Source organism: Pteropus vampyrus, unplaced genomic scaffold (assembly GCF_000151845.1).
Source record: "Pteropus vampyrus isolate Shadow unplaced genomic scaffold, Pvam_2.0 Scaffold202, whole genome shotgun sequence".
NCBI classification, from domain to species: Eukaryota; Metazoa; Chordata; class Mammalia; order Chiroptera; family Pteropodidae; genus Pteropus; species Pteropus vampyrus.
The window spans coordinates 938,834-952,953 of NW_011888983.1; the positions used below are offsets into that span (position 1 = coordinate 938,834).

The window sequence follows — 14,120 nt, forward strand, 5'->3', positions numbered from 1 at the left end:
TATCTTTCTCCTATTCACTACCTGTTAACCCACTGGTCAGGTGTGCAAGTGGGAAGTACAGAAGCAGAAAGCTTGTGTTAGAATGTTATGTTCCTATGGGTGATTGCCTATGTTCCCATGGAAAATAGCCAGTGTTCCCATGGGCGATGGCCAAACAGTAATTTTCAGCTTATATACAATTGATTATTTTTCATGCCACGCAAGCAAGCAGGGTTACACAGGCTAAAATTGGCAGTTAGCGTATGAGCTCATTGTTACAAGTTTCATGATTAACAGAATGTGGTTAGGGGTTCCAGAAACCAGGCCTAAGTTATAGACTTCCTTTGTCCAGTTTCAGGTTTTAATTATTCTTTAACCCTTTCATATTTCAGCGGGCTATTACAGATGGTGTTAAAAAAAGAAACAGGGACATGGTTCCCTAGTGTAGTGGTTAGCTCGTCTGCCTTACACGTAGAAAGTCCTGGGTTTGTGCCCCAGTGGAGCCACAGTCCATGGTCTACGGCCATGCCACCCTGAACAAGCCCGATCCCATCTGATCTTGGAAGCTAAGCAGGGTTGGGCCTGGTTAGTACTTGGATGGGAGACCACCTAGGAAGACCAGGTGCTGTAGGCATAAATAATAATAATAAATAAATTTAAAAAAGAAAAAAGAAACAGGCCAAAATGGAGCCACTTTTGCCAAGCCACATAGTCAAACCAAAACTTAATAACTAACCTAACTGGAGTTTCAGCCTTTTCTAGGAGTCTACTTTTAAACCAATCAGTCTGGAATTTCCTGATCTAGACTAGTGAGCTAATCTAATTAAGATAAAACCCATGCCCTGCATTCTCCTAAGGGAAATAATCCATTCTTAATTTCTTAGTCCCACCCTCTTTTTGCACAGCTTCCGTTTTGTACAACTCCTTGGAGCTCCCTTCTAGTGGCTGGGTTGGATGCTGCTTCATTCATGAATCGCTTAATAAAGCCAATTATATGTTCAAATTCGCTCATTCGAATTTTGTTCTTTAACAATGGAGAAGCCACAAAGACTTTCTGGCCGTTTAAATTCTCCCACATAGTGGCTAACTCTTGAATATTCGGCCTGGAAGGCTGTCTGGTGGGTTGGGAAGAATTCCACGTATGCACTCCCTCCCATGAGAATGGTTGCCTACACCTGCCTGGGAGCGTGTACTTCCTGCGTCATCAGTACTTTCCTCCTCCATTTCTTTCCCTCCCTTTCTCTCCTGCGTCCACTCCATTCAGCTTTTGTCTCTATTGCATCACTGAAAGGGCTCTTACCAAAGTCACCAATGACCCACGTCTTGCAAAGCTGATGGTCAGTTCACTGTTTTGCTCCCACTTGACCTCTCAGGACGTAGTTATAACCTCAGTGTATTAAGGGGAATTCCCAGGACACTAAGCCCTGTTGCACATTTCTTTTAACTCTTTAAAGTCCTTTTCCAGGCATCCCTGTCACCTCACCAACCTCATTTTCCTTCTGCCTCACCAGCTGTACTTTCTCTGTTTTCTTTGCCAGCCTCTCTTCCTCTCAGTGTTGGAGGGCCCTAGAGTCTATCTTTGTTTCTCTTCTCTGTTGTTGCTACATTTTCTCCCTAGATGATCCCATATAGGCCCACGGTTTAAACTGATCTGATGACTCAAATTTATATCATCCAACCTAAATCTCACTCCTGAGTTCCCTGGTCAACTCCACTTGGATTTTGAAAAGGTGTCTCGAAAACTTAAATAGCCAAAGTAACTGCATTTTGACCCAATCTCCTCTCACCCCCTGTTTTCCTGATCTTCCTCACCTTTGTAAATGACAGCCACATCTACCTAGTTGCTCAAGATAAAAACACTGGGGATCCTCCGTGATTTCTCTTTTCCTCACATTCTGCACCCAATCTGTCAGTCAGCCTGTTGGCTCTATCTCCAACATATATCCCCAGTGCAACCTCTTGTCACCGTTTCCAGTGCTGTGCCCCTAGTCCAGGCCACAGCCTTCTTGCTCTGAGACTGCTGCAACGGCTTCCTAACCAGCTTTCCTCTCCTCCCAGCCCCAGCCCCCTCTCGTCCACCCTCCATGCAGGAGCCGTCTGAAGCATAAATCAGATTCTGTATCAGGTCTCTGCTGAAACCTACCAGTGATTCTCACTGAAACTGGAAATATGTAAATCTACACCACTTACCAAAGCTACAAGGCTCCTGCCTATGATTCTGACCTGCCCCGTTCTACTTTCCCTCCATCCCTTGCATGAGAACCACAGACCTCTCCAAGCTTCTTTTTTTCTCATGGCCTTTACGTTGCTCCCACTTAGAAGCTTCTCTCCCAGATTTTAACACATCAGTACCCCCTCTTGTAGCCCAATATCTGTTCGGAATGTTAAAACAGTCTCTAGATCTCTAGCATGAAAACCAAGGCTACTATTTGCAGATTGTTTTCAGCTCTAAGTAGCTTATATATGTCTAGTAGTAAATCCTAAGGTATGAAGTTAGTGGCTCAATATCAGGAACTGACTCTTTTCTATACTTCTGCTCTTTCATCCTCAGTGAGTCCCCTCGTCCCAAATTCTGATGTAATTCTAGTTATTACATGCTAACAACTTCAGAAGCAGACAGGTGACTGCATCTTAGATTTCATTTAAGTGTTAATTACTTCTCAAATGTTTTCCAACAGACTTCTGCTCATGTTTCATGGATTACTATCATATGCCACGCCTAAAGGAATCTGTTAACCAAGAACATGGGCTTAGCCTCTATTAGACGTAACGCCTCCTTTATTATATTTTGTGGTGATATCTAGAATTGAAATAAAAAAAAAATTACCCTTTTTATGTATTTGTTTTCATACATATTGCATGTTCCCACGACCACTCCCCCCCGCCTCCCCTCGACCCCCCCATTTCCCGAACAGAAGAGAATAGAAGCTCTTGTCTATCTTGTTTACAGCTGTGTGCTCAGAGCCTGGGCAGGGCCTGACTCATAGGAGAAGCTTGGTTTACATTTGCTAATGTACTTGACTGTGAGGACTATAGCTAAGATTGTTAGAGCTGGAAGAGAAAACAGTCTAACCTCATGGTTTCACAGATGGGGAAACAGAGGCACAGACAGAGTCACTTGTCCAGTGGCATGAATGCAAACGTATGCAAGCCCGGTTGGTCATGTGCAATCCTGAGGGTTTTTCCCCCCCCATAAACAGTAGTAGCCACTAAAAGTGAGGGTTAGTTATTTCCTTCTACAAGCTCCACGCCAGGTTATCATGAAAACCGATCTCAGAACAATTTCCATCACCCATACAAATATTTATAAAACAAACATTTATGAGGAAGTAGCCACAAAACTGGTTCACCCCATCTGTTCGGTAAAGTTAGTGAAGGCCCAGCTCTCTGTCCTTTTAAGTGCTCTACCACCGTGCATGAAGGGTCCACTAACGGAAGATATGACATTCTAGAGGCAGGATTCAGTTAGACTGATGGTCACTTCAGGCAACCAGGAAACCTCTGGACATGGGACCCTCCATTCTCCACTTCAGGCAACCAGGAAACCTCTGGACATGGGACCCTCCACTGATTCACTCCAGTGCCTCATCCCTGAGTAGGATTCTTTTACTCTGAACAAGGAATGGGTGGCATCCGCGAACCATTTTAGCCACTCTACGTTTCTTGACTACTACTAATTTCACCAAAGGAGAGCTCATTTCTAATGCCTATTATGCTAATTAATAAGCAATTAATTTTACTAATGCATTCATTACGGCATTCTCTATGCTCATCAGTAAAGCTTTAGGAGTGGATTGAGACTTGGAGAACTGTAGAGACTGCTGAGTTGATTGTTTGTGATTGTGTAAGTTTCTTCTTTACTCCAAGGTTCATTGACTTGGAGTTGGTAACTTGAGAGCAGATATGGCGGAAGTATTTACACTGTGGAAATTGGTAGCAAGGTCCTTCCCCATGGAGAGCCAGTTATTAAACATCAGCATACCACTGAATAGCTGAGTGACCCCTAGAATGTGGCCTTTCTGATAAAATGATGGCTGACTCCTTTACCCTCCTAACTACCTCTAAACCAGTGACACTAAGTCCTGGCTGCACTTTAGAAGGTACCTGGGACCTTTAAATCAATACTGATTTCCAGGTCCCTGTAGGTGGAGATTCTGACTTGATGGGGTGGGAGCCTGGATACCAGGACACATTTAAAACTCACCAGGTGGCTCTAATCTGAAGCCAGGGCTACACTCACATTTCGTTGTCACACTATGCCACATCTTCTAGCAGTCTCAGAAAAAGTTAATATCAAAACCAGGATGATCACTAGACCTGATGACCCCAGCCCAGAGCTCCTGGAAAAAGGATAGAAAAGTTGAAAATAGGTTGCCACTTCTCTTGAGGTCTCAGTGTTTGCAGATGTGGCTGAGGGGCAGTCCTCAGCAGTTGGGGGTCAGATTAGGAGTGGGGAAGGACAACGAAGGAGCTCAGGAGCCCAGGGAAGGCTGTGCCAGCCCCAAAAGCTCCAAGTTTCCTCTGCAGGGGTGTCTCAGAGTGTCATCCACCAGGGCATCTTACAGAGGCTCAGGTGTGTGTGGATGGGTGAGGGAGCTTGGAGGCCAACTCCCAGGGAGAGGGAGACAGACTAACCCCTTAGGAGGCAAGGAGCTAGACTAGCCCTCCAGGGGGCAGACACTAGCACCTCAAAGAGTGGGGGTATAAGACCAATTCCGCAGTGCTTGGTGAGGGAAGCTAGTCTCCCAAAGAGAAGTTAGGAGTTAGTTTCCTCCCTCTCAAAGGACAGAAAGGACAACTTTTAACACTATGGTAGGATGTCTTCTTGGACCTTGGTTATTCATTTGAAGGTAACCTGCAGTAGTCCCTGGTTCCATGTCCCTACATGTGAGCACCCTTGCAAGGCCTGATTTTTTTGTACAAGGAAACAGACTTCCTTTTAACCCATCTGGGCAGGGCATTGCCGCCTCCTCACCCAACCTTGTTTTTTCTTCCTTCTAGGGCAGAGCCCTGAGGGCTGGGCCGGCTGTGTGTCTGTTTCTTACCGGGAGTCTGAATATACAGGAGGCTTGGGTGTCCAGGACAGAGGACGTGGACAAGGGTGCCATTCCTGCAGTCACCACCAGGGACCCCACCCAGCGCTGCCTTGAGCTCATGACCTCTGGGCCACACATTTAATTACCAAAAGCCACAGACAAATTGTCTGACTCCCAAGCCCCGGGGCTGAGCTGGGCCCGGGTAGCAAGGAAACAGCAGTGAGTCAAGCTGGGGCCATGTAGATGTGGGAGACGACTTCCAGCCATGTCTGGCACGAGGCAGAGGAAAGGCCTGGTGGGGAGAGGCCTGGTGAAACCCGGGCTGAGGGTGTGTAAGAAAGGGGGCCACTGACTCGGCCTGAGGATGGGCGCAGAGGAGGGCTTCCAAGAGGAAGAGGCCTCTGGCAGCCGTGTTGGGATCTCACCTGGCCACCGAGAAGGGGATTCCTGGAGACTGGTGAGGGAAAGGGCCTCCGTTACAAAAGGAAACTCCCGTCCCCAGCTCCATGGGGGCCCCTTAGCCCCATCCTGGTCAGCTGCACCTTCCTAGATGCCGCACTCCTCTCCCTCAAGCTGAGCAACTCCACTTATTCCATTCACACCTTGAACACTTTTAACACCTTAGCGGTTAGGTCCTGCTCTTTTCCCATAGTCTTCCCTCTTGACAACACTGGAAAGTATGCATTTCTATGTACCCCAGATTAGGCGCGCTCACTCTCTCCCTAGAGTCCTCTGTACACATTGTCTCACGCCCCATTAGTACAGGCGTTTTCAGAGTTGCACGCGACCTCCTTTGCGAAAACCCTCGCCCCCTCCCCTCCCTTATCCTCCTCTGGGTTCTGAGCCGTAGCCCTGCCCCCAGCCCGCCTCCTCCCAGGGCTGGGCTGCTGCCTCGCGCCCATTGGCCGCTGGGGCTAGCTGGTCCCGGGCCTCGGCTGTGATTGCGGCTCGCCGGTGTCAGTCCCCGAGTGAGCGCCGGTGGCGGGGCCAGCAGCCCGGCAGGCAGCCGCAGGTGGGGGTGCTCGCAGCCAGGGACCTAGCCGGATAGCCCCGGGGCCCGGCGCCCGGCGCCACAAGTGCCCAGGATGCCCCGCGGGGACTCGGAGCAGGTGCGCTACTGTGCGCGCCTCTCCTACCTCTGGCTCAAATTCTCGCTCGTCATTTACTCCACAGTGTTCTGGGTGAGTGACCCCAGTAGGGCCTGTGGGTGGGGATGGGGGACACACTCCATCGACTGCTCCCACGCCGATCCCGGGATTGGGTCCAGACTTGGCTGCTTCTGGGAGGGCGCGCGGGGAGGTGGGGTGGAGTGGGGCCGCACGTCTAGTTTCTTGTCCCACTCTCCCTGGGAACCTGGAAATTCTGGTGACCAGGCTCAGCCAGAATTTCAGCCGCCGAGTCGGGAGTCTTAGAGCTGGTTAGCTACGACGAAGAAGCACTGCCTGGCTTACCGGCTTGCACCTGACTGGTGCTCTGTCTGGTCCTGCGCATCCGCTGGTGCAGTAGCGGGTGGTTCCCGCGTCGGCCGCGCCCACCCCGAGTTTGCCTCCTCATCAGCCTTTGGAGTACGTGGTCAGGCTTTGTGGCCCTGGACTCCCAGTCCCATCCCCACTATTTACTTGCTGTTGCCCCTGAACAAGATGCTACCCCACTGCTCTTGGTTTCCTCTTGGGTAGAAGGAGGATTACCAGGAGGATGCGCGTGCCTTGTCCGCGTAGTGGTTGGGAGGATTCCACCAGACGACATCTGGGGAGGTCTCCGGCCGCTCCTAGGTGCCCAGTAACTATTTCTGAGCCCACTGAGCTTTACCCCTTCTTTCTCTTGTTGCGGGGCAGCATGATAGTAGTTGGACATGAACTAGCCTTCAAATCCTGCCTCTACCACTTTCTAGCTGCATGATCTTGGGGAAGTTACTTTAACTCTCTAGGCCATAGTTTTCTCATAGGCAAATGGTGACAGTAATTATATCCAACTTTTAAGATGTTTGTGGAGATTAAATGAAATAGGTGAAGTACAATGCTTAGCATGGGGACCAGTGAAGAGCTCAAGAAATGTGAGCCATTTTTATTATTGTGGGCTGGGCCCTTCTAATAAACTATCCCAAGAGACTGGATTTCTTTATGGAAATTTCAGACTAGGCTGGTCCCCACCTAGAAATGAGGACATTTTTCTACAGTCCACTCCAGCCCTGCCCCTGTAGAATATATCCCCGCTTCCAGTGTGCCACAGGGCAGTCTTACCCAGGGACCAGAGAGGAAGTCACCCACACCCATCTCCCTAAAACACATATGCTCTACTGATCTCAGCTCCTTGTTGGGTCTATTCTGCTAGCAGGAACTGCTAGTTCTGCCATCAGGTCTCACTTTCCATGTGACCCCTCTGTAGATGTGACCTTGCCTAGTAGTCAAGGGATCCAGATTCCAGTCTCGTTCTGTTACTGACTCACTGGGAGATCTTAGGCAAGTCACTTCCCTATTTGGGGCCTCAGAGCTGTGAAATGACTTGCCTTTCTAGAAAACCAGGTGAACCCAGCTCCAAATCCAGTTCTCTGACTCTAGGTAATGTGGAAGAGAGATGAGCAGTATATTTGGGGGCCAGAGGATGGAGCATGGACCTGTTGGTAGAAGCTCCAGGGAGACAGCAGGTTGTATGTGAGTTTGAGGCGGGGGTGATTTAAGCTCTCATTTAGTGGTTCTATCCCAACCTTGCATCGGAATCAACTAGAGAATTTTAAAAACACTACAGATACCAGGGCATGGGTATTTATTTAAGTTCATTTAAGCTCTCCAGGTAATTCTAGTGTGTAGTCAGAATTGAAAACTGCTGGGCTAGATGGTCTCATAGGCTTCTTGATTCTGATTCTGGGATTCTTTGCCAGCCCCTTGCTTGTCTGGCCTCAGGAGCTCTTTCTTCTCTCTGTAGGTCAGAGTTGAAAGAGAGAAAGCTAAGGTTGATGGGTGGGGAGGTGGGCAATTAAGGGAAGACCAGGAGTCAGAAGATGGGGGTTATGTTTCTGGCTTCACCCTTTCTCTCCGTATGTAATCACTGACCAGTCTCTTAGCCTCTTTTTCCCATCTGTAAAATGGATAACTGATATCATGCTCCATACTTCACTGGACCTTTTTTAGAATTAGTGATGTGAGGAAATCGTGACATGTGGGTAAGCCAAGAGCTATATAAAAGAAAGTTATACCATTAAAACTTAAATTTTCAAGGCCTTGTTCTGTTATTGTCCCCTGCAGCCCAGAGAGAAGACCACCTTATGGCTCTTGCTTTACTTCTTTGGGGCAGGATGGGACTCAGAACTTGGAATCCTTTCTCTCCAGCCATCCGAGATTGCCTTACCAAATCCTTGACTTCCCATCGCTGGAAGTATTTCTGCTTAAAAATCTCCCTACCCATGCCAAGAACTCAGCCACCTGCCAGCTCTGCCAGGGCAGCTCCAGGTGCCAGAGTTTGACTGCAGGGCGGAGCCCAGTGTGAGTAAGTAATTTGTTTGAGACTGGGTTTGCTGTTAATTGGAAATCATTATAGGAAAGCCCATTATCTCTGGTACTATCCCTCGGGAGGAGGAGTGGTGCCAAAGGTTACTTGTTTATAAGCCCAAAGTATTTACACTTTCATCTCAGTCTTTAGTTCTGGAAGGCGCTATGGTTTTACCACGGCCATGTACCTTCTGTAAGACATTTTGCTTTAGAACTGATTATGAAATAATGATCTTGTATAAAATTTAAAAGTATAAAAGAATAGTCATCAGTGACAGGCTTCCTTCCTACCCTCTCCCCTGGCCTGCCCTGGCCAGAAGGGACATCTATTATCTGTTTTTTTTTTTTTTTTGTGATGCTTTTGTGAGCTAATATTCCTAGCCATAGGATGCCCTCTGAATATAAAATACACACAAGTGTATTATATATTCTTTTCCCCCCTACATAAGGTAGCACACTATACACAGTTCTGCCCTTACCTTTTCACTTAAAGTTAAATCCACGTAAATTTTGGAGCTCTGCTAGAGGCTGTCTCATTCTGTTTGATAGCTGCATAGAATTCACTCTAGGCTATGCCAAACTTTAATCAGTCTCCAGCTGGGGAACTCAGGTTGTTTCCAATTTCTAGTTACTGTAAACAGTGCCGCATCTTTGAATATGTTGCTTTGCACATATGTGTTCATGTCTGCAGGATAATTTCTAGAAGCGGAATTGCTGGGTTAACAGGCATGGGCATGTATAATACACATTCAGAAATGCACCGATCATAAGTGTATACAGCTTGATGAATTTTTACAAAGTGAACACACCTGTATAATTAGCCCCCTCAGGTCAACCAATAGAATGAAAAGCAGAAGTCAGGCCCCCCAGCCCTTGTGCCCATTTCCAGTCCCTACCTTCCTCCCTCAATCACTATTGGAATGTTTAATAGCAAAAGACAGCTTTGCCTGGTTTTATATGTGTGCTTATGATGTTGATAGATGTTGTTAAATTGCCCTACATAGAGGTTTTACCAATTGTAATATTACTTACTATATTTGTTTAAACTCACTTTTCAAACTTAAATTTGTTTTTATTTATTTTTTCTAAATTTATTATTATTTATGCCTACAGCACCTGGTCTTCCTGGGTGGTCTCCCATCCAAGTACTAACCAGGCCTGACCCTGCTTAGCTTCCAAGATCAAACACCGAGCTTATTCAGAGTGGCATGGCCACAGACCATGGACTGTGGCTCCACTGGGGTGTGAACCCAGGACTTTCTGTGCACAAAGCAGACGTGCTAATCACTACACTATGGAACCACATCCAGAACTTAAATTTGTTTTTAAAAGGAGGGTTTATAGCACTACTGCCAATGGGAAACCAACATTCTGTCATTAAAAATATCAGGTAACAGGTACAATAAATACAGTGCAGGGGAAACAAAACATTATTAAATCCTAGCTAGATATTGTGGGTGCTATAGGCTATGAACCCGAGGCCTGCCCTCTGTTCAAAAAGCAGGTTGGCAAGTGTTTGAGAGGCTTAAACACAAATTGGCACCAAAATTGAGGTTTGCTCCTTGATGTGATTGGGGGGATCGGAAGGGAATTGAGCAATGAAAACTTTCCTCAGTCTATGAATTAATATGAGTATGACCTTGAACCACTTACAGAGATTTCCTGTCTCACACTTGGAGACCTTCTCATTTTCAGAGCGGGCCCTCAGGGCCTAGTGAAGATGTGTTTCAGGGTCACTCAGTAGACTTGGCATGGACCCCCAGTTGTCCTCATCCTCAGTTCATTGCTCCGTTTTGGTAGGTTGCTGAGGATGTCTCCATGAGCAATGAGCTCACCCAGAGGCACTTGGAGCCTCCTTTTCCCACCATGCAGGGTGAATCATTCTGACACACGTACCCTCAGCCCTTTAGGGACACATCTCTAATTTTAGCACTGACCACAGGGTATTCTAGAGATCCGTTTACACAATTTTTTTTTTTCCTGGACTGTAACTCTTGGAGGTCAGGGTGTAGCTCATTTACATCTTCCAAATGCTGATCTTGGGCCTGGGCACCTTGTAGATGCTAGTAGGTGCTCAGGGAAGGCTTGTTCCATTGATGTGGTTGAGTTCCAATCTGTGTGTTCTAAGCAAGGATCTAAAACGACAGTGCCTCCATGAGAGGCTGAGGCTGGGTGTATAGTCAACAGTGGCTAGGTTTCGCTGAAGCCTTGAATTTACAAAGTGGCCTGGGCTGATCATGGAGATACTGGCTTTCTAGAAAGCACCTAGTCTGTTGCCTTGACAAATGAGGCGTTGACTAATCGTTATTGGTAGTAGTATTATTAGTAGTATGTATTGGAAACATTAGTTGTAATGTTAGGAAGAAAAAGACTTTAGTGGGGTGAGTGGGAAAGAAGTAGATGTGGGTAAGTAGAGGAGGAAATGAGTACCAAAGGCAATATTAACTCTTCTTTGCCTTGTTCAAGGATAGACCCTGTTATCATAGCTTAGGCCTGTGATTCTTTCTATTTCCCATTGGTTTAATGGTTAGGAGTGTGGACTCTGGACCAGGCTGCCAGGGTTTAAATCCCAGCTCTAGCAATTATAGGTTGAGTGACTTAGGCACTAACTTCCATGTGCCTCATTTGCCTTATTTGTAAAATGAGTGATATTAGAGTCGCTGAGACCATTAAATGGATTCATATATAGGAAATGCTTAGAGCAATGCCTGGCACATGATAAACATGAACTGCTCAGTTAGCCATTCTCCTCCTACCTTCTTCTCTATTCTAGGTGCTCAAGAGCCACAGACTGAGAATGAGAAGGGCCCTTGAAGTCACCTCCAGCGTGACCTTTTCATTTTACCAAGGAGAAGACAGAGGCCTGGAGGGAGGAAGCGAGTTGCTTGAGACTCTACAGCAAGCTAGGGACAGACCAAGAGCAGGACCTAGGCTGCCTGAGGGTACATGTATCAGTTTCTTCATTGGATCACCGTGACCCTTACCAGCCGTTCCCCTTCTCCTGCAAGAAGTGGTTTCCCCCTGGTGTCAGGGCTCAGGGCGTGGGTGGAGGGCATTTCTGTCTGGCTTCATCTAATGCTTAACTGGGAGACCAGGTACTTGTCTTCTTCCAGAAATGCTGGAAATGCTGGAATAAGACAGGTACCTGGTCTCCCAGTTAAGCATTAGATCAAGCCAGACAGAAAAGAAAGTAGTTTCAGTTTCCAGCAGGAATTTCTAACTTTTGAAAAGAGCTTTTATTTTTGCAAAAATGATATGCGCACATAATTTTTAAAAATTCCAAGCAATTCAGGCAAGTACGGTGAAAAAACAATAGTAGTCACCTTCGATTCTACCACGTTACATGTTAGTGAACATCTGTCAGGATACCTCCTTGTACGTATTTTATTTCCTAGGTTTTTCAAAAACTGTGCTACCAGTGGACAGGCTGTGCTGGGTGCAGTGTGGGGTGCTGCGGAGGTGCTTGGGGTCTGGCAGTCGGTTCTTGTGTCGTTTCCAGATGAGCAAACTGAGGCCCCGGGAAAGTCTCTTTGCTCTTAGTCTAGTCTTCTGTGTATGATCCCTCTCTTTCTGAAAGGCAGGGATTGTTTTAAGTTGTAGGACTGGTTGGGACTTTGCTGCCTTTGGTTGTTTGTTCCTGAGAAGTAGGAATAAGGACCTGCCTCCTTCCTCCTGCTGCCCGGTGCCTCTTCTCTCTGGGTGACTCACAATGCCAACCTGGGGTGGGGCTCAGTAAACCAGATAAGAAACTGATAATGAAATTTCTGTACCAGCTGGCTCCACATACAGGGAATGATGTCTTCTAGGTAAGGCCAGGGCACAGGAGATTGAAAAGAAAAGCCTTTTTCAGAAAGAAGCTTTGGATCTGAGTGGGTTTGAATCCACTCTTAGTAGAAGGCAAGAGAATCCAGTCTCGACCTGCTATTCTCCCCAGGGTGGGATGGTTCATTTACTTATTCAGTTAAGAAATAGTTATTTGATGGCGACTGCGTATGCCAGGCACTGTCATAGTTACTGAGAAACAACTATGAACAAGAAAGACTTAGTCCAGACCTTGGAAAGCAGACAAACCAGTAAATAAACATAGTTTGTGATAAGTGCTAAAGAGGCAATTAGAGAACAAGCGAGAAGAGATAGAAGTTCCTACTTTAATGGGTGGTTGAGGAAGAAGTTTAGAAGGACCTGACATTTCAGCTGAAGCTCAAGGAGTGAGAAGGAGCTAGCCATAAAAAAAGTCCTGTAGAGAGCATCTCAGGGAGCAGTAGAGTGAGGGGCAGTTCTGATTGGCTGCGTGACCACAGACAAGTCATGGACAACTCCCTGTGCCTCATTTTCAGTTTGTGGCAAGGGAATAAATAAACTATGGTACCTCTCACAGGTGCCGCGCTTGGACGGGGTGATGCCTGCAGGGCTCTTAGCGGAGTCATGTGTGATAAGCATTAGAGCAGATGACAGGAGGAGTGGTGACTGGTGTCCCTGGGCAGGAGCCCAGAGCTTACTGGATGTGCTGAGGAGGTTGAGGGGTTCTGGAGGAGCCGCCCTCTTGTGCTTGCCCCACCATACTTTGCTTCACCTCTTTGGATCCTCAGAACAACCCTGTGAGCTGGGCAGACAGGGCACTGGTCCCATTTTATAGCTGAAGAGACCGAGGCTCTGAGAGGGGGTAAGACTGGCACAACCAACCATTTGTATCTGTTCCTGAGACAAAAGCTATTTCATAGTGAAAATGGTGCTTGCTGTGTTTTATTTAATTTTTCCAAAGGAGACTTTCCCACTATGGGAGGTATTTGCATCTTGACCTGAAGGGAAATTAATATTTGCCCAGAGGGTAGAATGAAAACAGCCTTGGCCTGGTCAGTGCTTCCTGCAGGAGAGCCCTCCCTGATGTGGCCTTGGACCAGTCACACAGCCCCCCAGCTCTTTCTTGTCCCCTACCAGTGGACCGGGTGCTGTGGGCTCAGAGGTGAGAGCAGTGTGCTTGGTAGTGGGTCAAGGCCAGCTCCAGCCCACCTGTCACAAGTTGAGATGAAGTCTCTTGTTTGGAGTGGAGTGGGGTGCTGGCTTCCAAGGCTGGCACCAAATTCTGAGACTGGGTCACTTTTTTGTGGGCCTTGACTGTGGCTCGAGGCCTCCTGCCATGGAGGATTTGACAAATACACATATCCAGGTCCAATCTTCAGAGCAGATTTCATGGGTCTGGGGTGGGGCCCACTCACCTATAATTTTAAAACTTCCTCCGGTGATTCTAATGTGCAGCCAGAGTGGAAACCGCAGCTCATGGCAGTGTCTGTGAGGGAATTCTGATGGGACTGGTCCAGTTTCCAAGATGACTTTATGGTTGAATCCTGAGTAATATGCTGAACCTTTTCCCAATCTTGCCAATGATCTGGATCATCTCTGTGGGCTAGGGAAGTTAGTGACCACGTTTGGGAGAGGCTCGGCACCAAGACAGTAGGTCCAGAAAGGGAGAGAGTGTATGAGCCAGGGGAGGAGGGGGGTGCGGGGGTGGGAGAGCTGGCAGGGCCCAGTGTGAACAAGCAACAGCTGGTGGGGTGTGGAGACCGGCAGCCTGGGGATGTGGGAGGCTGGGCTTCTTCAGGGAACTGGGATGTATCTGTCT

General features: G+C 47.4%; 1 protein-coding gene and 1 non-coding gene across 5 annotated transcripts in view; both read left to right on the forward strand.

Annotated features, from left to right (window-relative positions):
- Positions 1–494: 494 nt before the first annotated feature.
- LOC111746811 lies at positions 495–613 on the forward strand. The gene has a single exon (XR_002783268.1). It is a non-coding gene; the product is annotated as a 5S ribosomal RNA (ribosomal RNA).
- A 5,370-nt stretch (positions 614–5,983) lies between these two features.
- The window catches only part of TSPAN15 (tetraspanin 15), a 52,437-nt gene continuing 44,300 nt past the window's right edge, over positions 5,984–14,120 (forward strand). For all 4 annotated transcript variants that reach the window (XM_011372156.2, XM_011372157.2, XM_023537834.1 and 1 more), the window contains exon 1: positions 5,984–6,196. In XM_011372156.2, coding sequence (XP_011370458.1) covers positions 6,101–6,196 — 96 coding nt within the window. In that variant the 5' untranslated portion in view covers positions 5,984–6,100. The remainder of the gene's footprint in view (positions 6,197–14,120) is intronic.